This window comes from Mastacembelus armatus, chromosome 1 (assembly GCF_900324485.2).
Source record: "Mastacembelus armatus chromosome 1, fMasArm1.2, whole genome shotgun sequence".
Taxonomy (NCBI): Eukaryota; Metazoa; Chordata; class Actinopteri; order Synbranchiformes; family Mastacembelidae; genus Mastacembelus; species Mastacembelus armatus.
Window position 1 is genome coordinate 910,347 of NC_046633.1, and position 23,169 is coordinate 933,515.

At 41.7% G+C, this 23,169-nt stretch overlaps 1 protein-coding gene and 2 long non-coding RNA genes across 3 annotated transcripts in view; all 3 read right to left on the reverse strand.

The window, feature by feature from the left end:
- LOC113128048 (B-cell receptor CD22-like) overlaps nucleotides 1–18,665 on the reverse strand; it is a 31,651-nt gene extending 12,986 nt beyond the window's left edge. The window contains exons 1-3 of the mRNA XM_026303091.1: nucleotides 18,650–18,665; nucleotides 18,430–18,603; nucleotides 17,990–18,253 (exon numbers count right to left, since the gene is read on the reverse strand). Coding sequence (XP_026158876.1) covers nucleotides 17,990–18,253; nucleotides 18,430–18,603; nucleotides 18,650–18,665 — 454 coding nt within the window. The remainder of the gene's footprint in view (nucleotides 1–17,989; nucleotides 18,254–18,429; nucleotides 18,604–18,649) is intronic.
- LOC113127676 (uncharacterized) lies at nucleotides 4,044–9,700 on the reverse strand. Its single transcript, XR_003295459.1, has 3 exons — nucleotides 9,575–9,700; nucleotides 9,409–9,490; nucleotides 4,044–4,196 (listed from the first exon to the last, which is right to left on the reverse strand). It is a non-coding gene; the product is annotated as an uncharacterized LOC113127676 (long non-coding RNA).
- Nucleotides 18,666–18,768: 103 nt separating the features above from the next.
- LOC113127678 (uncharacterized) lies at nucleotides 18,769–21,355 on the reverse strand. The gene is made up of 3 exons (XR_003295461.1): nucleotides 21,225–21,355; nucleotides 21,059–21,140; nucleotides 18,769–19,108 (listed from the first exon to the last, which is right to left on the reverse strand). It is a non-coding gene; the product is annotated as an uncharacterized LOC113127678 (long non-coding RNA).
- Nucleotides 21,356–23,169: the final 1,814 nt, after the last annotated feature.

Consider the following 23,169-nt stretch of genomic DNA (forward strand, 5'->3'; position numbering starts at 1 on the left):
TTAATAACTGTTGTGTCAGTACTGAATGATCTACAGTGTCAAAAGCTTTGGACAGATCTATATCATTCAGGACTTTGACCTTTTCTAAAACCAGACAGAATTATCCAAAATGTTTGCAGATAGATAATGTTTAAGTTGATGGCTTAGCAGTGACTCCAGTACTTTTGTCAAAACAGAAAGTTTTGGAAATGGGCCTGTAGTTGTTCATGTTGGTGGGGTCACCACCCTTCAATAGGGGCAAAACAATAGCAGATTTCCAATGTAAAGGTATTTGTCGATGTATTTGTCGATGTTGATACAATCTTTGGCTTTTCTTTCATCCATTAAAAATCCATCATTTTGAGTTCACAATAAGTTTGCACCTTTGCTTTTCTCCACATATTTGTTGTCCTGTCATATTTACATTTATAACATCTTCTCTCTTACAGAGAAAATATCAGTTTTCCACAACTTAAAGGACTGACATTTAAACCCATATCTCAAACACATATTATACATAACCACTATCTGAGGCCCACTCTGTTGTATATCATTTCAATATTAGTTTGTTTTGTCTTTCAGTCAGAAAAATGAACCTGTTCCACAGCCTGGAAATACCAACCTTCCAAACACCCAGGAAACACCTGACGGCCCAATTATGAAAAGCTTTGCTCCTCCCATGAGTCCAAAACCAGCCACAAAACCAAGGACTCCACAAACACCTTCACTGACGTATTTCTTTATTTTGGTAGATGTAAAGAATTTTTATGTTAAATGTTTAAAAGATCACATTTCGCCAATAAGCCCCTCAAGTGCCCTGCCTGCAGACTCTGAGGCTGTTTTACCCCCACGGTGCTTTGAGACCACCCAGTTTTAAACTCTTTTATTCTAACACCTGCCTCAGTAACACAGTCAAAGGTCAGGACTCCCCCCAGCACTGCACTCTAAATCAATGCTCAAATATCTGTATTTACACAACCAGTCTATTTGTATGACCGTACACGAGGCTCTAACCAGACTGGACTTCACACCAGGTCTTCCTGCTCCTCTGAGTCGTCTGTCTGAGCTGCAGCGACGGGCGTCAAGGCTGAGATGTTCTGATAAACAGGATCAGAGTCAAACTGATGGAGAGAGATGAAAAGATGGAGCCTCATTCATGAACCTGAACACGTATTTAACAACATTTCAATCAAAATGATGAACTGAGATTGTGTAAAGGACAAAGACATTATTGGTTCCTACTCAGCTCATGAGACTGGAAATTGAAATTCACTTCATGACCTCAGATCAATAAGAAAATGTGTCCCAGTGCATTTACAGACTGATTTCTTTGAACCATATTGTTGTGGACATGTTGTCAATAGAGCCTGTCACCTCTGTCATTTGTACAGGTTCCTTCAGTTCAGCTTTGAAACACAAAGTTTTCTTCTTCCTGGATTGAATCCAACAACAACAAATGTGAAAGTCAACAAACTGGAATTCATGACTTTAAGACTAAAGGACGTCTGAAGAAGGAAATAAAAGAGCAGTGATGGAACTGATGGATTTTTGGTTTTACCTCGTCCACAGACTCAAGACAAGCAGAGGAATCAGCATCAGGACCACCAGAGTCAGCCTGATGATATTCATGATTCTTACTGATTGACCTGGAACTGGACCCCAACAGACAGGAGATCTACATTAGACTGATCAATCATTTGTCAGCTGATACTGTCTGTTAATCAGGTCATCCATGTGCAACATGATGGAGGTTCCTCCCTCAACACAGCTACAGAAAAACAGTCTGGAAATCCTCAGACTTATTTTTTTTCTAGTGAAGGTTTTGGGTTTTTTCTTTGTTGCTGAGTTCTGGTGCAGGTGTGTGAGAATGCGTCAGTCTGCTTAACTCACCTACAGTCAGATGTGAGGTGGTGTTATGACGTCCTCTTGTGTTCTGGGCTTCACAGTAATATTTCCCACTGTGTTCAGGTCTGATGTCAGTGATGGTGAAGATCTGTCCTGAAGCTTTTGGTGACTCTTCATTTTCCTTGTACCAGGTGTAATTAGCTGCTGGGTTAGCATCACTGCTACAGGTCAGAGTCACTGAACTGCCCTCCACTATCTCAGCAGAGGGACTCACTGACACTGACAGAAGCCTTGGGGGGTCTGGAGGAGAAGAGATTATCATTAAGATGAGATATATGTTCATAAAAGACTTAGTTTTAAATAGAATAAAATCTACACAGAAAAATTAAAAGATTCTTTTGTTTTGTTTTATTTTTCCAGGATCTGAGCTGTCCAGGTGGTGGGTGTTTTTTTCTGTAAGACTGGCCTTTACTGATTATTGTCTGTCATTTTAGACAACTATCCTATAGACCAGGGGTATTCAACTAAAGTTTAAAGAGGTCCAGTTAGAGAACATTTCTTGAAGCAAAGGTCCGGAAGATCATAATGTCTAACTAGTTAGTGTGATATATATTTAAGTAGCCTAGTAGTTTTATCAACATCTGCATGTAATCAATACCTGACTGTCAAATCAAATGAATTCATAATCTTTATGTTGTGTCTCATAATGGTGTTTCACATTGGCACTTTTAATAAGTGCCACGGTTGCTGAACATATGAGACACACTGGTTTAGTGTTCCCAGTGGGAAGTATGAACAGAAACGAGTCTTTCCATTCAGGATTAAATACTGTATTTTCGCTGTCCACTTTTCTTTTTTTGGAGGGCGCCATTTGTTCCTTATTTCTCTCTCCCTTTCTCCGTCTCACTCGCCTGTTTCTCTCCCTTTGTTTTCTACATGTATCGCCTTTTCCATTTTTCTTTGTAACCGTCTTTTCATGTGTAACTTGTCTCTAGCTCTGTTTACACTGTAGAGTCGTAATGTTTACCGCCTGGAATGCACAGACTTGATTTGCTGAGTGGTATCACGTGGGATGGCTCAGCTCGCATGCAATTGGTCTGTGCGTTTCCACTACCGTAAAGTCTACAAAAGCCGGTGGAAATAAAAGCGACCCTTTAGGTTTTAAATCATAACCTTCTCTTTTGGCTGTAGGTCTGGGTCCGTATGGGGCAGCTTTTGGGTCTGCACGCGGACCGCGGTCCGCCTGTTAGTGACCTAGGCTATAGACTCTGTGCTTTTATATCCTGTATTAATCCTGTCCTGTTGAAAACCAGAACTTTGAAACCTGCATTATGTTTGTGGTCTGTACATTTACACATGAATGAGTTACCAAATTTCATCCAGTAGTTGTAGAGTTTGTTTCACTAAACAGTAAAGTCTCAGCCTTTTATTCACCGTGGGTGTGACCAACATCATATGATTCATTCTCTGTTTTCTCTCAATACATTTTAATCCCAACTGCTCTAATAGTAGTTGAGATATTTCAGTCTGGGTCAAAGTGGTGAACTGCCATTTCTACAGAAATGCTACCAGCACAGCTAAAATCCATCCAGTATACAGTATTGTAGTTGGGTTGTAAGTCTCTGCTAAATGACATTAAGTTGGTGGAAGGCTCTGGTGGAAACTCACACACTGAAGGAGATGGGAGATGTTCATATGTTGCTACAGCACAGGAATAGCTGTCTGCAGAATAAAAGAAATCTGTATAATAATAATAATCTGATCGTTTCTTTGGAATTTTCTGTCCATTCTTGTACCAGACATAAGAAAGACGACCAGGCAGATCACACCTGCTGTGACAGACCAGCCATGATGAAGATGAAGATAAAGACAGTTTGACCTGGAGATCTGGTTATGTGGAAAAAGAAGAGGAACAGAGCAGAAATTTAGATGTAACAACATACACACATGCAGCCATGTTCATGTTCATGTTACCAAATGTTGAATAGTTGGAAATAACTAATATAAAAATAATCTGTTTTACCTGTGACAGTCAAAGTGACTCCAGGTGAACCAGTATAATGTCGACTTTGTTGGTTTGTGATGAACCTGAACTGGTACTGAGCTGAGTCTGTCTCTCTCAGGTCTCTGATTGTCAGAGTGCAGGTTTTATCTTTACACTGATACTGAACACGACCTGAATACTCTGACTGAGTCTTCAGATCCTCTGGGCCTCCATTTAGTAAACCAGAATATTTTCCGAACCACAGTAACACGTCTTTGTATCCAGGATGGGTATGTGTAGGTGCAGCGTATGTTCACTGTTGATCCTTTTATGGCACAGATGTCAGTAGCAGTGTAAGTCACTCCCCAGCCATCCTGAGCCTGCACCACTGTAACACAGAGCACATCAGCAAACATCATCAAATTAGTAACTTCAGTTAATCAGACAAATTGTATCATAGCACCAATATGATCTGGGGGAAAAGTAACTTGTACAAGGTTCAAAGTCCTTCATTATCTGAAGTTAATCATCAGGCCTCAATAGAACCACAGCTGATGTAGAATATAGACATTTATCAGGTGATCACAGGAAAGTTTGTTACTTCAGGCTGTTTCAGCTTTGGTCCATTCATTCTGGATGTTTCTGCTGTTTTACACAAATTGTTTATTGCTGTGATAAAATCTAAAGATTATTTCAGAGTTAAAGTGAGCACAGGCACAGAGAAGTCCATACACAAAGTGTTGGCTCAGTAACATCCAGTCAATGAAAAGGATGATGTTCATTTCTTCTTCTTCTCCTCTGGGCTGCTCCCTTCAGGGGTCACCACAGTGAATCATCTGCCTCCATTTAACCCTATCCTCTGTATCCTCCTCACCCACACCAACTATCCTCATGTCCTCCTTCACTACATCCAAGAACCTCCTCTTTGGTCTTCCTCTAGGCCTCCTTCCTGGCAGCTCTAATTACCAATGTATTCACTGTCCCTCCTCTGAACATGTCCAAACCATCTCAATCTGGCTTCCCTGGCTTTTTCTCCAAAACATCTAACATGAGCTGTCCCTCTGATGTCCTCAGTCCTGATCCTATCCATCCTCGTCACTCCCAGAGAGAACCTCAACATCTTCAGCTCTGCTACCTCCAGCTCTGCCTCCTGTCTTTGTCTCAGTGCCACTGTCTCTAAACCAGACAACATTGCTGGACTCACCACTGTCTTGTCCACCTTTCCTTTCATTCTTGCTGACACTCTTTTGTCACACATCACACCTGACACTTTCCTCCACCCGTTCCAACCTGCTTGCACACGTCTCTTCACGTCTTTTCCACACTCTCTGTTGCTCTGGACTGTTGACCCTAGGTCCTTAAAATCCTCCACCTTCTTCACCTCTACTCCCTGTAACCTCACCATTCTACTTGAGTCCCTCTCATTTACACACATGTACTCTGTTTTACTGCGGCTAACCTTCATTCCTCTCCTTTCCAGAGCAAACCTCCACCTCTCTAGATTTTCCTCCACCTGCTCCCTGCTCTCACTACAGATGACAATGTCATCTGCGAACATCATGGTCCACGGAGATTCCTGTCTAACCTCATCTGTCAGCCTGTCCATCACCACAGAAAACAAGAAGGGGCTCAAAGCTGATCCTTGGTGCAGTCCCACCTCCACCTTGAACTCCTCTGTCACCCCTACAGCACCTCACCACTGTCTTACAGCTCTCATACATGTCCTGCACCACTCGAACATACTTCTCTGTCACTCCAGACTTCCTCATACAAAACCACAGCTCCTCTCTCGGCACCCTGTCATACGCTTTTTCCAAATATACAAAGACACAATGCAGCTCCTTCTGGCCTTCTCTGTACTTCTCCATCAGCATTCTCAAAGCAAATATTGCATCTGTGGTTCTCTTTCTTGGCATGAAACCATCCTGCTGCTCACAAATGCTCATTTCTGACCTCAGCCTAGCCTCCACTACTCTTTCCCATATCTTCATTGTGTGACTCATCAGCTTTATTCCTCTGTAGTTTCCACAACTCTGCACGTCTCCCTTGTTCTTAAAGATGGGCACCAATTCAATTCAATTCAATTTTATTTGTATAGCGCCAAATCACAATACAAATCATCTCAAGGCACTTTACAAAAACTAAAACTTAAAACCCAACAAATCCCTAATGAGCAGTACTTGGAGATGTTTTCTGTCTCCACCCCAAGTGGAGATGGAAAAACTCCCTTTAACGGAAGAAAAAACCTCCAGCAGAACCGGGCTCAGTTTGGGCGGCCATCTGCCTCGACCGGTTGGGGTGAGTGGATAGAGGAGAAAGAAAAAAACAGCAACAATAAACAACAAATAGACACTGCAGGTTGGTGGGACCAGTAACTGCACATCAGCCATATACAGCTCCAGGACCAGGGACACCTGCAGAAGGTACAGAGAGTGTGAAAGAGAGAGGGAAAGAGCACAAACTAGGGGAGAGAGAGAGCACAAGGTTAGTGAGAGCACCAGTACACTTCTCCTCCATTCCTCACGCATCCTCTCACTCTCCAAGATCTTGTTAAGTAGCCCAGTCAAAAACTCTACTGCCACCTCTCCTAAACACTTCCATACCTCCACAGGTATGTCATCAGGGCCAACTGCCTTTCAACTCTTCATCCTCTTCAGTGCCTTCCTCACTTCATCCCTACTGATCTTTGCTACTTCCTGCTCCACAACATTCACCTCTTCTACTCTGTGCTCTCTAACATTTTCCTCATTCATCAACTCTTCAAAGTATGCCTTCCATCTTTCCATCACACTTGTGGCACCTGTCAACACATTTCCATCCCTGTCCTTGATCACCCTAACCTGCTGCACATCCTTCCCATCTCTGTCTCTCTGCCTCGCCAACCTGTACAAATCCACCTCTCCCTCCTTAGAGTCCAACCTATCATACAAATCCTCATACGCCCTACCCTACCACCAAGTCTCCTTATCTGCTTTCCTCTTTCCAGATGACACACCAAGTACCCTCCTACCTGTCTCCCTGATGACTTTAGTTGTAGCTGTCCAGTCATCTGGAAGAACCTCCTGACCTCCCAGAGCCTGTTTCAACTCCTCCCTGAAAGCCACACAACACTCTTCCTTTTTCAACTTCCACCACTTGGTCCTCTGCTCTCCCCTTGTCCTCTTCATCTTCCTCACCACCAGAGTCATCCTACACACCACCATCCTATGCTGTCTGGCTACACTCTCCCCAGCCACTACTTTCCAGTCACTGATCTCTTTCAGGTTGGAACGTCTGCACAAGATGTAATCAACTTGTGTGCTCCTGCCTCCACTCTTATATGTCACCCTATGCTCCTCCCTTTTCTGGAAAAATGTGTTCACTACAGCCATTTCCATTCTTTTGGCAAAGTCGACCACCATCTGTCTTCCTGCATTCCTGTCCTGCATCCAAACTTACCCATCACTTCCTCATCACCTCTGTTTCCCTCACCAACATGTCTGTTGAAGTCTGCACCAATCACCACTCTCTCACCACTAGGTTCCTACATTCAAAGTCCCTACTCTAAGTCCTACACTCCTGCCCTTCCTCTTCTCTCTTTGACTACGAATACGCCTTCCTCCTCTCCTTCTTCGACCAACAGTAGTCCAGTGTCCACTGGCACCCTGTGTCAAAACCGTGAGGTTTTAATTTGAAAAGACCAAAAACGCTCACAGAGAACTGGTACTCAGTGCAGAGTGATTTTATTAACAGAAATCAATAAACACAGGAACAAAGGCTCGGGTCAGAGGAGAACAAAGGGTTAACACCAGACATAACGAGACACAGAACTCAGAGGTGCTGAAGCACGAACACAGAATTTGGGGAACCTAGGATTACGGTCTGGTCACTCTCACTCACGGGGACACAGACTCAAGAACACACTCAGACGAACGAAGAATTCGGCCTGGGTCACACATGCTCTCGGGGACACAACAGGCAACACAAACAGACTCGGAAGAACACAGATTCAGAGGAACTAAGAATACCGCCTGGGTCACACACACACTGGAGACACTTCAGGCAAACAGAACAAATACAAAACTCAGGAACAGGGCATCCAACCTGGGTCACACACTCACTCATGGACACAGCAGGGGATGCTAACACACGCATACAGGACTCGGGGGGAACGGCCTGGGTCACGCACACACTTGGGGACACTCCAGGCAAACAGACATACAGATACTGACTCGGAATAACGAGACATACAGAAGACACAGAGAGGAAAACTCAAAGAGACACATGAAACAGGGCTACTTAACAAACAAAGCTCCAAAGACAAAATCCAAACAAAGGAGAAAACTCTGGCAGGGTTGCAACAAAGGTTGGGTAGCTAACTATGACTAGAAACTGGAAACGACAATCAACAAGGGGAAGCAACACAAACAACCTAGCAAGGAACAAAGGGAAAAGGAGGGGTATATATACTCAGGGAGAAAACAAGACACACGTGAAAATAATCAATATTAAAACAAAGTGAAAACAGACAGACAGAGTGGATCCTGCATAGTCTTTCACAATAAGAGTCCATGACAGGATCCTGACACCCTGTAGGTCAAACAGCAAAGGAAGATGTTCACATGCTCTGCAGTTAATCTCTATGTGCACTGAGGGGACATCACACACTCTGCAAGTGCAGTGAAGAATTAAGAAAGCAGTGGCTCTGTGAACTTAAATGCAGCTTTACTGACCAGGACAACAGGAAAAAAGATCATTAGAGAGTCTGAGCTGTTTTTGTTTCATTTCCTCATTTTTCAAGCTGGTGTCACACTGATGCTGAGCTCACTGTGAAAACCACTGACAAATGAAGAAACATGAGCAGAGAGAACATATTCACAAATATTCTGGTGTGAAACCAGTTTCTGTGGTCAAAGTGCAACTTGACTGAGTGAAAAGCAGCCACAGACAGAAATGACTGGTCAACAACAGGCTTCAGAGCTGCTGCAACTCCCAAGTTTTGTTCCTTTATGAGGAAATGTTCAAGAAAAAGTCACTATTCATCTAAGAATCACATGTTTTTCATCCATAATATTCCAACTGTTGTTCCTGGTACAAAGCAATTCAGTTTCCAATGAAACGTAAAACTGATCTGAGGACATCAGCCCTGTAACATGAATCAACATGTCATCAAAAAAGCCCCAACAGAAACAGAAGAGAGTGTTTAGTGTTGTAGGGTTTGAAATGTTTGCATCATACTGCAGCAGTCCATACATCAAAACTAGAAAAGTGCTGATATGTCATGTTCATTCATTGATTTGCTACTTCAGGCTGCTTTGACTAAGTGCTGTATAATAAATGTGTCACTAATCAAACTGAGCAGTATTGAACATAGAAAAGGCTGCAGCTCTCAGTCTGTCAGCAGCAAAAAGTCTGCTCCACTTTCAACTGGACATTTACACCAAATGTCCATCAAACCAATGAGTACAGGGTTTCAGAAAGCTTTGTCTTTCACAAACCTCTCATCCACTTATTTCCACATACAGTCCAACAAACTCAGCTTCATTGCAACTTTACAAATTCCACATTCCCCCACATTCCTGTCATTTCATGCAGCCAATGTCAATGTAGATCTACAGTACCTGACACAGAGAGAAGGAAGACGACAAATCCACTGGCTGCTGCTGTTAAACTCATAGCTGCTCCTGTCATCAGTCTGTGGGACTTCAGAGACAATAAAACATGTCAGCAGGTAAATAAATGTACACAAGACGTATTTCAGTCATGTCTATAAACGACCCTACTCACATTAGAGAAGCAGGTTGTCTCTAAAGATGCCTCTCCTCTGTCTTTACAAAGCAGACGACAAATGACGCTGATGAGACTTCCTTCCTCTTCACATCATTAATATGCACAATGAGCCACAGGTCTGTATAGACTGAAGTTAGCACAAAGTTGTGTTGGTCTGCAAACTTTAAAATGTTAATAAACTTTATAGAGACACAGAGAGATGAGTTATGTGCTCTGTTAGTAACAACATTGGAACAAAAACATTCATTTTTTAATAAGTTAAATAAGAAAAAGGGAAAAATCCAATGTAAATAAATGGTGCATTGACTCAGTATCACTGCGAGGATGAGAAAACTCTCTGCATGGTTCGTAACACTGGGGGGTAAGAGAGAAAATCAGTTTGGGTTGTTTCATTTGGGTGAACTGAGCCTTTAAAGCAGACAGTGGGGGCAGCACTCAGACGGATGAAACCTGAACCTGCAGCTCTGAGGCTTCACCACCAGAGGGCAGTGAAACATCAGAGACACTGAACCAGGACCATGAAACCACATTTCCCATCCACCACTGATTGTTGAGTCACATCTACATTTACTTTGGCTGCTTTATTCTCACATTGAATGACTGAAGCTCTTTGCACTTTAAGTTAAGGAGACCCTGGACATTTAATTCTTCAAACATCACAGCAGGAGACCATGTTCAGGAAGTTTCAATAGTTCACACTGGTGACCAACATCCTTGATGAACTGCAATGACATCAGACTCTTCAAAACAAGTTGCTTCAGTTGAATAAAGGTGTTAAAATAACGAAGCTTCACATTTATTCAGCCTCCATCTGTTCTGCTTCCATGAGCGACCCCCACAAATTGAAATGTACAGTGTAAAGATGAACACACATGACAGTGAAAGCTGTCTCTTTCTATATTAGCCTCTGTAGTTAGTGAATAAAACTCTATTGTGAACAATAAACCCACAAATGATTAGTTTGAAGCTGAAATGAAACCACTGTGCTCACTGTCGCCCTCTGCAGCAGTGAGAGGGAACTGAAATGATGTTGGAGTTACTGACTTTTCCTTTGAATCAGACACTGCAAAACTTGCTGTGACACTGGGATTAATTCCAGTGTGTTCAATTATCCACTGGACATGGTTTGAAAGTTGATGCTTCCAGTGAGAAGTGAATGTTCTGAACAGACTTCATTGGCTTTTTCTGCCAGAACAGCTGTGATGTGACAAAGAATATTTGAATGGAGCCACTGCACCTACAAACAACAAATTATTAAGATTATTTATGTAAATAACAAAAAGAAGTGGACCCAGAATTGATCCCTGTGGAACTCCATACATTACTGTTAGAGATGTGGAGCAGACACTATTTATCTGCACAGACTGAGTTCTGCTTGACACGTAGTTATTGAACCAGCCTAATGCTGTGGGGGGTTTACAGAGCATGGAACAGGTGGTCGTGTTGGGCGAAAGAATGCATGTTTTTAGTTTTTAGGGGTTTAGTGTTTTAATGGCCTGTGTTTTAAAGGCCTGTAAATAACTGCCAACAACTCACTAATAGAGGAAAATAAGAACAATCCCAGGTTTCTTTTCAGCACTGTAGCCAGGCTGACAAAAAGTCACAGCTCCGTTGAGCCCAGTGTTCCCTTAGCTCTCAGCAGTGATGAATTTATGAGTTTCTTTACAAATAAAATCACAACTATTAGAGATAAAATTCAGCAGATGCTTCCTATACCTGCAATAAATGAATCTTTTACTACAGTAGCTCTTGAATCATCTGTAGGACCTCAGTTATGTTTAGACTGCTTCTCTCCTATAGATCTCTCTGAATTTACATCAGTAGTTGCTTCATCGAAATCATCAACGTGTCTCTTGGACCCCATCCCGACTAGACTGCTTAAAGGCACCCTGCCATTAATGAACTCATCTTTATTGGACTTGGTAAATTTATCTCTAGTATCAGGCTACGTACCACAGGCCTTTAAGACTGCAGTAATCAAACCTTTACTCAAAAAGCCTAGTCTTGATCCAGGAGTCTTGGCTAATTATAGACCAATATCCAACCTGCCATTTATTTCTAAAATCCTAGAAAAAGCTGTTGCTAAGCAGCTATCAGACCACTTACACAGGAATGAACTATTTGAAGATGTCCAATCAGGATTTAGAGCACATCATAGTACAGAAAAAGGACTGTTGAAAGTTACCAACGATCTTCTCTTAGCCTCAGATAATGGACTTGTTTCGATACTTGTCCTCCTAGACCTTAGTGCAGCATTCGACACCATTGACCACAACATCTTATTACAGAGACTGGAGCATGTGATTGGTATCAGAGGAACAGCGTTAAAGTGGTTCCAATCCTATTTATCGGACAGATTCCAGTTTGTTCATGTCCATGATGAACCTTCCACACGAACAAAAGTTAGTTATGGAGTTCCACAAGGTTCTGTGCTAGGACCGATTCTGTTCACCCTGTACACGCTTCCTTTAGGATATATCATTAGGAAGCACTCTATTAATTACCACTGCTATGCGGATGACACTCAGTTATATCTATCTATTAAACCTGTTAACACAAACCAGTTAACCAGACTTCAAGCCTGTCTAACTGACATAAAGGCCTGGATGACCAGTAACTTTTTACTTTTAAACTCAGAGAAAACAGAAGTTATTATATTTGGGCCTAAAAATCTCAGAAATAACTTTTCTAAAATTATAGCTACTCTAGATGGCATAGCCCTGGCCTCCAGCACTACTGTAAAAAACCTTGGAGTTATTTTTGACCAGGACATGTCCTTTAACTCACACATAAAACAAATTTCTAAAACTGCATTCTTTCACCTGCGCAAGATTTCCAAAATTAGGAACATCCTGTCTCAAAATGATGCAGAAAAACTAGTCCATGCATTTGTTTCCTCAAGGCTAGATTACTGTAACTCATTACTATCTGGATGTCCTAATATCTTAATAAAAAGCCTCCAATTAATCCAGAATGCCGCAGCCAGAGTCCTGACAGGAACTAGCAAGAGAGATCATATTTCTCCTATATTGGCTTCTCTTCATTGGCTCCCTGTAAAATATAGAATAGAATTTAAAATCCTTCTTCTCATATACAAATCCCTTCATAATCAAGCTCCTTCATACCTTAAAGACCTCATAGTACCATATTATCCCAATAGACCACTTCGCTCTCAGAGTGCAGGCCTACTTGTGGTTCCCAGAGTTCTCAAAAGCAGAATGGGAGGCAGAGCCTTTAGCTATCAAGCTCCTCTCCTGTGGAACCAGCTCTCAGCCTGGGTTCAGGAGGCAGACACTCTCTGTACTTTTAAGGCTAGACTTAAAACCTTCCTCTTTGACAAAGCATATAGTTAGGGCTGGCTTCAGGCAACCCTGAACCATCCCTTAGTTAGTTATGCTGCTATAGGCCTAGACTGCCCGAGGACCATCGGTGCACTGAGCTCCCCTACCCTAACCCCCCCTTCTCTCCCACCTCATGTATATTCCACCATTGAATGTTACTAACCTTGTGCTCTCTCTCTCCCCTAGTTTGTGCTCTCTCCCTCCCTCTCTCTCTCTCTCTGTACCTTCTGCAGGTGTCCCTGGTCCTGGAGCTGTTTATCGCTGATGTGCAGTTATTGGCCCCACCAACTTGCAGTGTCTATTTGTTGTTTATTGTTGCTGTTCTTTTCTCTCTGCTCTATCCACTCACCCCAACCGGTCGAGGCAGATGGCCGCCCAAACTGAGCCCGGTTCTGCTGGAGGTTTTTTCCTTCCGTTAAAGGGAGTTTTTTCCTCTCCACTGTTGCCAAGTGCTTGCTCATAAGGGAATTGTTGGGTTTTTAGTTTTAGTTTTTGTAAAGTGCCTTGAGATGATTTGTATTGTGATTTGGCGCTATACAAATAAAATTGAATTGAATTGAACTTGTTTGCTCATAAAACGATAGAGGACACCTGAACAAACATTTGGGGTCTTTTCCAATATGAGGCCACCCCTTCTTGTCAAGCTATATAAACCTGAATTCTGCACAGAAGAGACAGAGAATTTTGTAGACTTCTCTCTGTGTGCGCACGTAATTAGGCAAGGCAAGGAATATTTATTTGTATAGCACCATTCATACACTACACAATTCAAAGTGCTTTACAAGGCATATAATTACATTAAAAGCATGGAAAAGAGCATTTAAAAACAAAAACATTTAAAATAAAAAAAATTTAAATAAAATAAAGTAAATTAAAATAAGATGTAAAAGCACATTAAGAAAACAAGGATGAACAATTATTTGAAGGCAGCAGTAAACAACGGTGTTTTCAGTCCTGATTTAAATGAGCTGACAGTTGGAGCAGACCTCAGGTGTCAAGACCTCAAGTTTGTTCCACAAGTGAGGAGCATAGTAACTGAATGCTGCTTCAATTTGTTTGGTTCTGGTTCTGGGAACACACAGTAGACCTGTCCCACATGACCTGAGGGGTCTGGAAACCTCATGGGGAACTAATACATCTTGAATATATTTTGGTCCACAACCATTTAGTGCCTTATAAACGAGCAATAAGATTTTAAAATCTATCCTTTGACTAACGGGAAGCCAGTGTAGTGATCTGAGAACTGGTGTGATATGGTCCAGTTTCCTGGTGTTTGTAAGGACTCTGGCAGCAGCATTCTGGATTAGCTGCAGCTGACATGGAGTCAAGGTGAGCAATGACCTTTGACCTTTCATTTTTGGGGCCATAAACAATCACTTCTGACTTGTCTGTATTGAGCTGGAGAAAATTCTGGCACATCCATTTTTTTGACCTGATTAATACACACATAATGAAATTAGAGGACTATAATCATGAGATGATACTGATATATTAAGTTGGGTGTCATCTGCATAGGTATGGTAGTGAATGTTGTAGTAGTCCATAATCTGAGCAAAGGGCAGCATGTAGATATTGAATAAGAGAGGACCAATAATAGACCCTTGAGGAACCCCACATTTCATTTTTGTTCGCTCAGACTCGTAATTACCAAGTGAGACAAAATAATCTCTATCTTGTAAGTAAGATTTTAGCCAATTTAATACTGTGCCAGTAACTCCCACCCACGTTTCTAGTCTATCAAGCAGCACATCATGATCAACTGTGTCAAATGCAGCACTGAGATCCAGTAGTACTAAAACAGAGGTTTTGGATTCATCATTATTCAAATGTAAATCATTTAAAATTTTAATAAGTGCAGTCTCAGTGCTGTGGTGTGCGTGAAATCCAGACTGAAGTGCATTAAAAAGATTGTTTTGCACCATAAAACGGTGAATTTGTTGAAAAACTACTTTTTCAATTATTTTTCACAGAAATGGAAGATTTGATATTGGCCTGTAGTTACTTACTGCTGAAGCATCTAGATTAGGCTTTTTAAGAAGAGGTTTTATAACAGCAGTTTTTAAGGCCTGGGGAAACTGCCCTGACTGAAGAGAACTATCTGCAATACATCTGGAGCTAAGCTGTTAAAAACATTTTTAAAAAAATTTGTTGGTAAAATATCAAGGCAGCATGATATAGATTTTAATTGTAGAAGCGTTTCTGCCAGAGCTCTGTGGTCAAGGAGATCAAAATGTTCTAGATTCACTGGAGAACAAGGAGGCAGAGGTGATATTGTCATGTTCCTAGGACTGCAGCTAGATATAGTTTGTCTTATTAGTTAAACCTGAGATGATTCCTCACACTTGTGTTTGTTTTTGAGAATAATCTAAATTAAATTTCTACGACACTGCATGCTATGTTTAGTAACTGTTGTGTCAGTACTGAGTGATCTACTGTGTCAGAAGCTTTGGACAGATCTATAAACTGAGCTGCACAATGCTGGTTATTGTCCAGGGCATCACTGAGAACATTCAGGACTTTTAAAGCAGCTGTGATTGTACTGCACTGAGAATTATCCAAAATGTTTGTAGATAGATAATGTTTAAAGCATACTTAGTGAGGCTGTGAATTTGCTTCTAGTTTAAAACATCTACAGACTTAATCACCTTTTTCTGCCAGGACAGGTGTGATGTGATGAAGCAATCAGCACTTCTTAAAAGCCATCCATCAAATTAAAGTGTAAACTAACATTTTGCGTAGCCTCTGTAATCCTAAACACATCAAAAACCTCCACAGCAGAAATGTTAGCTTGCATTCCTCTCAACTCATCTGCTACAAGCTGCTGCTGTAGTTGATGTTGCTGTTGAGCTGTATCACACTGAGAGGTGTTTCTAATGTTTGGGCTAATTTCTCTCATCTGCTGAAAAGTCCATGCAGCAATACCAAAGCACAGAGCCACAGTGTGTTCCCACTCAGCAGCCTTTGTTCACCGAGCTGTACAGTGAGGATGGATCCTCCACAGCTGCTGGACGTCTTGTTCTGGGAAGGAAATGATCAAATTACAGAGGGTATGGAAATGAAATGTTCCAATATTAGGCAAAAGAAGAAGAAGTCAATGAGGAAGTTGACACTGACAGATGTATATGTTCCATTGAAGAGTAACAGGAATGGTCCAGCTGCTCACCTCGGGTCAGAACCGGCTCTGCTGAGGACAGTACTGTAAATTACACCCTCCTGCTTGTCTGCTTGGTGCTGAGCTGGGCTGACGTTGGAGTAGATGTTGTCTTCCTGGTTCCTGGTGAATTGGACGCTGGCGTAGTGAAGTTGATCCACCTGCAGAGCAAACAGAGAAGACTGTGACATTTTCCATGAGTTTGAGACTCTGGATAAACAGAACTCATGAGTAACTCTGGGAAATCAGTAAGACTTTCACTGCACTGTAGCATGACATGACCATTTGCAGGTAAAAGGTGGAGTGTTGCTTTATGTCAGGGATGTAAGGTTGTTGCAGTGGCCACAGTTCACCAGCAGGGGTTGCTGCATGTTCTCCAGTTTAACCAGTTAACCCTGTACCAGGAGCATCGGTTTCATTTGTTCAAGGAAAAGGAAGGAAATTTTTCAGGTGCAGATATGAAACTGTAGTGTTTTACTTTCTGAGATGACTCCTCCTGTTCACTGAGCAGGAAAAACTCCATCCAGATGCTTTTTAAATGAAAGTTGGTTTGTACCAAAATGTGTTCCAAAGTCCAGCTGAGGCTAATATGAGGCTTTGGTCGTCCCAGTTAGACGAGAGCTGCACATTAGACAAACCTTTGAATCCATTTTCACACAGAATGAGAAGGGCTGAGAATGGCTTCATAAACACATGTCTCAGTCTTAATGTGGGCACCTGGTTATCGTTTTCAATCAGACTTGAAAAACTGTCCAACTGTCCTTTACACCTTCAGCTAAACCTGGTCAGAGTCCAGCTTCACTCTTCTTCTGCCTGTAAATAAATCCTGTTCCTTTATAAATGAACATTAGTACATTCAGTCTTTGCTTCAGAGGATTTTTCCACAGTATTTCCATGACATGTCTGAAAGGCTGCACGTTACCTTCCAGCTTTAAGAGAGCACACAGGGAAGGATGAGAGCAGAGATGTGCTAATGATCAGAGGATGTGGTTAATGTGTGTCTGCACTAAACAGTCTGCACATTACACGTCTGTCAGAGGAGTTTTCAGGTGACCAGTGACTCTGACGTCTGACCAGCAGGTTTTTCTTCGTACTGGTGCACCTGAACTCTCCTTCCTCACCTGTGCACTGTTGTCTGGCCCCCCCTCAGCCTCACGCTGTTGATCCAATGACCTCCGGCTTCTGACAGGACAATAAAAGCACAAATAAACTGATGAAACACTGAACGCATGACATGGAATTGATCATCTTGTCCATAGGCAGAGTACGGTAAATATAATTACAGAGAAAATGAACTGCTGACCTAATCCACAGCAAGGCAGGAAGGAGCATGAAGGCCAGAAAAACAGCAGGGACAGTCAGTGCTACTGGAAGTTTCCATGGATCTAGAAAACAATTATCAAGATGAAACACTGGAAATTTACAGGAATTATTGAATTTGTGGATTTTCTATTGTAAAGTTTGAGTTTGAGGAGGGAGGGGGATTGTCAAATGTCCCACAATGTAAAAACAATCCTAATCCTAAAAACTAAAATTTGTAGGTTGTTATATGTGTAAATATGGAGGTGTGTGTTTAGCTGCTGGGTTAGCATCACTGCTACAGGTCAGAGTCACTGAACTGCCCTCCACTATCTCAGCAGAGGGACTCACTGACACTGACAGAAGCTTTGGACCATCTGGAGCAGATCAAATAAACCAAACATGAGGACTGATTCCTTTAGTGAGACATGTTGTGTTGAAATGAGGAATAATTATGTGGAAACTTTAGAGGTGGTTTTGTGACTGGCAGCAGTCACAGCTGAAGAAACAGGTGTGATCAGCAAAACTGGTTCCTGGTTTTTACAACATTAAATATGAAAATTTGACTGTATAATCTTTTATTAGCTGTATGTTGCTTTCTGAAGAAGCTGTTTGACTCACATGTCACATGAATAAAGATGGATCCAGATGTTCTCCTTCCCAGATCATTCTCAGCTGTACAGTAATACTCTCCAGAGTCAGAGGACTGGATGGAGCTGAAGTTAAACTGTTTACTGGCTGGTTGAAGACTTGGATTTCCATGTTTCTTGTACCAGGTGAAATTAGCTGCTGGGTTAGCATCACTGCTACAGGTCAGAGTCACTGAACTGCCCTCCACTATCTCAGCAGAGGGACTCACTGACACTGACAGAAGCCTTGGACCATCTGGAGCAGATCAAATCAATAAGAAAACATGAGGACTGATTCCTTTAGTGCAACAACTGACCAAATATACAAACTCAACACAAAATGTTTAGTGGCAGCTTCACTGCAGATCCACTCATATTGAAAAGTGTTGCTGTCATGTTAGTCTGGTTCCACATACAGAGACAGAAACTCACACACTGGAGGAGAAGGACAAGCCTCGTGTTCTTTTAAAGCACATGAGATGTTGTCTCCAGGACCAAACCGGCCTTTATAAGAGGCTGATTCAACATCTGGGACTTTCTGTCCATTTTGAAACCAAACGTATGTGAGACCACCAGCTGGACTGTCACTGCTGAGACATTTCAGCTCTGCCTCAGTATAAGACTGGAGGACTGTTACTCTGGTCACCTGCACCTGCAGAGCTGGACATGTGACAAGAAGAAAAATATAAATTATTATTATAAAAACACAAAAAATAGATTCCAGTTTTTACAAGATATTAAGCAGTAAGTCTGTGAATGAAGCTGTTACCTGTGACAGTCAAAGTGACTCCAGGTGAACCAGTGTATCTTCCTCCTGTTTGGTTTGTGATGAACCTGAACTTGTACTGAGCTGAGTCTGTCTCTTTCAGGTCTCTGATTGTCAGAGTGCAGGTTTTATCTTCACACTGATACTGAACACGACCTGAATACTCTGACTGAGTCTTCAGATCCACTGGGTCTGGATTAGGCCATTTAATATGCCAGAATGTTTCCTGAACTCTAACATTAGATGGGTATGTGTAGGTGCAGCTTATGTTCACTGTTGATCCTTTTATGGCACAGATGTCAGTAGCAGTGTAAGTCACTCCCCAGCCATCCTGAGCCTGCACCACTGTAACACAGAGCACATCAGCAAACATCATCATTAACTTCAGGCTGTTTCAGCTTTGGTCCATTCATTCTGGATGTTTCTGCTGTTTTAAACAAATTGTTTGTTGCTGTGGAAAAATCTGTCTAAATGGCTGAAAAAGTGCTTCTTCTTCCTTAGACACTTTCTAAAACCTGATAAAAATAAAGCTCTATGAGTGTCCCAGTCTGGAGAGGAGCCAAATGCAGACAGCACAGAGGACCAGGATACTAAAAACAGGACTTTTATTCAGGGATCAGGGAGTGAGAACAGACAAGGGGGAAACTACACAAAATGGTCAACATACAACACACAGAGCCCTGAAGGGGGACCTACAGTCCAGATTACAGAAACCTGTTCCCTACCTAACCTGGATTAATCTGGATTGACAGGACACCTGAATCATTTTGTTGATGATTTGACGTGATCCTGGATCTTCCAAAGTCATGTTGAGATTGTTGCTGTGGCAACATATACACAATCTCAAAGCAGCACAAGAGCAGGTTTATTCTCAGGTTTAGTCGTTGTAAACTAAGACAGTCAGTGAGCATTACACTGTGCTTCAAAGCAACCAGCAGTATTTTCATATTTCTCTGCACTTTCCCTGACTAACTGCACGTACAGTCCATGAAAGAGGCTTTTCATACGACTGCAGGTGATATAAATGTACAGGCTTCAATTTTCTTTATGCAAATCAGCACCAGATAGGAGCATCTGACTGCACACAGGTGAAAACTAAAGCAGCAGCAGGGACATGTCAATTTCTGTCTGCCTGTTTCCTTTCTGCATTTTCTTCACAGCCTCCAGCAGCAGTTCTTCTTCTGCTGCAGTGAAAAAATAGCAGTAAGCCAATGGGAATCCAGGTGATCATGGTTTCTATGGAGGATGTATGTGGACTGGTCTACCATCAGGAGAGAACACTATTTTCACATCTGAGGTTTGTCTGAAGAACCAAAACAACCAAGAACATCCAGAATGACTCATGACTGATCTGGGATCAGTTAATACATGTATGAAGAATGGGCCTCAGGACTGTACAGGGTAAACAGAGACCAGGACTGTACAGGGTAAACAGAGTCCAGGACTGTACAGGGTAAACAGAGTCCCAAGTGGCAGGAACAACATCCACAGAATAATGAACGGCTGAGGTACCAAAGGACGACACAAGGAGGCAGGACAGAGCAGCAGGGTCACTCTGGACTAACAAGAGGAAGTGTTGGCTCAGTAACATCCAGTCAATGCAAAGGAAGATGTTCACATGATCTGTAGTTAATCTCTATGTGCACTGAGGGGACATCACACACTCTGCAAGTGCAGTGAAGAATTAAGAAAGCAGTGGCTCTGTGAACTTAAATGCAGCTTTACTGACCAGGACAACAGGAAAAAAGATCATTAGAGAGTCTGAGCTGTTTTTGTTTCCTCATTGTTCACTCTGGGGTCACACTGATGCTGAGCTCACTGTCAAAACCACAGACAAATAAGGAAACATGAGCAGAGAGAACATATTCACACAGTGTTTAGTGTTGTAGGGTTTGAAATGTTTGCATCATACTGCATCAGTCCATACATCAAACCTAGAAAAGTGCTGATCTGTCATGTTCATTCATTGATTTCCTACTTCAGGCTGCTTTGACTAAGTGCTGTATAATAAATGTGTCACTAATCAAACTGAGCAGTATTGAACATAGAAAAGGCTGCAGCTCTCAGTCTGTCAGCAGCAAAAAGTCTGCTCCACTTTCAACTGGACATTTACACCAAATGTCCATCAAACCAATGAGTACAGGGTTTCAGAAAGCTTTGTCTTTCACAAACCTCTCATCCACTTATTTCCACATACAGTCCAACAAACTCAGCTTCATTGCAACTTTACAAATCCCACATTTCCCCACATTCCTGTCATTTCATGCAGCCAATGTCAATGTAGATCTACAGTACCTGACACAGAGAGAAGGAAGACGACAAATCCACTGGCTGCTGCTGTTAAACTCATAGCTGCTCCTGTCATCAGTCTGTGGGACTTCAGAGACAATAAAACACGTCAGCAGGTAAATAAATGTACACAGGACGTATTTCAGTCATGTCCATAAACGACCCTACTCACATTAGAGAAGCAGGTTGTCTCTAAAGATGCCTCTCCTCTGTCTTTACAAAGCAGACGACAAATGACGCTGATGAGACTTCCTTCCTCTTCACATCATTAATATGCACAATGAGCCACAGGTCAGTAAAGACCATGACCAAGTAAATCTCTTGTGGTGACCTGTGTTGTTTAATTATGTATTTTCGACTCTGACCTGTTAACAGGACTCTGTTTCTTGATCCAAACATGGAACAGTCCAAACCACAACAACATGGTCCATCTGTCATATCAGTAAAGAATCCTATTTATGAAGAAGGACGTGGTTTCAGAAGAGGATCTTTTCAGTCATCCCAAAGTAGAAGAAAAAACTTCACAGTGGCAAAATACACCAGACTTCCTTCTTCTAATTTTTAACATGTACAATAAACCACATTTCAAAAAACACTAAACTATTAACAAAGTTGTGTTGGTCTGCAAACTTTAAAATGTTAATAAACTTCATAGAGACACAGAGAGATGAGTTATGTGCTCTGTTAGTAACAACACTGGAACAAAAACATCATTTTATCTGTCATTTAAATAAGAAAAGAAAAAAGCTGATGAAAGTGAATGGTGCATTGACTCAGTATCACTGCAGAGGATGAGTGAGCGAACCAAACATCAACATGTAACACACCATTCACCTGGAAGACAACTTGAAGGCTCATAGTGAGACAGTCAGACCCTTCAGCCAAAGTACAACATGGTGTAGTGGTGCTACCCTGTGGCCAAATCGAGTATTACAAAAAGACTTAAGACCATTTCTTATGGTAAAAACAGTAGAGAAAAAGACATTATAGACTTAGAAAACTGTATTTTATTTTTTATTATTTGCCTCTATGATGCAGTATATACAGTGTGTCTCAACGTTTTTAGAGCCGCCTTGCACTAAAGGTTCTGTTCACAAACAACAAAACCCTTGTGGTCTTTGAAATGCAGGTGGACAAAAACCCAAAGTATCTACACAACCAAATGGAACAAGAGAAAATATAATTGTTTTTTTCAATCAGGATTTAGAGTACATCATAGTACAGAAACAGCACTGTTAAAAGTCACCAATGATCTTCTCTTAGCCTCAGACAATGGACTCGTTTCTATACTTTTCCTGCTAGACCTTAGTGCTGCATTTGACACGATTGACCACAGCATCTTATTAGAGAGACTGGAGCATGTGATTGGTATCAGAGGAAAAGCATTAAAATGGTTCCAATCCTATTTATCGGACAGATTCCAGTTTGTTCATGTCCACGATGAACCTTCCACACGCACAAAAGTTAGTTATGGAGTTCCACAAGGTTCTGTGCTAGGATCGATTCTGTTCACCTTGTAGATGCTTCCTTTAGGCAATGTTATTAGGAAGCACTCTATTAATTACCACTGCTATGCAGATGACACTCAGCTGTATCTATCTATGAAACCTGATAACACAAACCAGGTATCTAGACTTCAAGCATGTCTAACTGACATAAAGGCCTGGATGATCAGTAATGTTCTACTTTTAAATTCAGAGAAAACAGAAGTTATTGTTTTTGGGCCTAAAAACCTCAGAAATTGTTTTTCTGAAATTATAGGTACTAGTAGATGGCATAGCCCTGACCCCAGCACTACTGTGAAAGACCTTGGAGTTATTTTTGACCAGGACATGTCTTTTAACTCACACATAAAACAAATCCCTAGAACTGCCTTCTTTCACCTGCGTAACATTGCCAAAAGTGGGAACATCCTGTCTAAAAATGATGCAGAAATACTAGTCCATGCATTTGTTACCTCAGGGCTAGATTACTGTAACTCTTTACTATCTGGATGTCCCAGTATCTCCATAAAAAGCCTCCAGTTAATCCAGAATGCTGCAGCCAGAGTTGTGACAGAAACTAGAAAGAGAGACCATATTTCTCCAATATTAGTTTCTCTTCATTGGCTCCCTGTA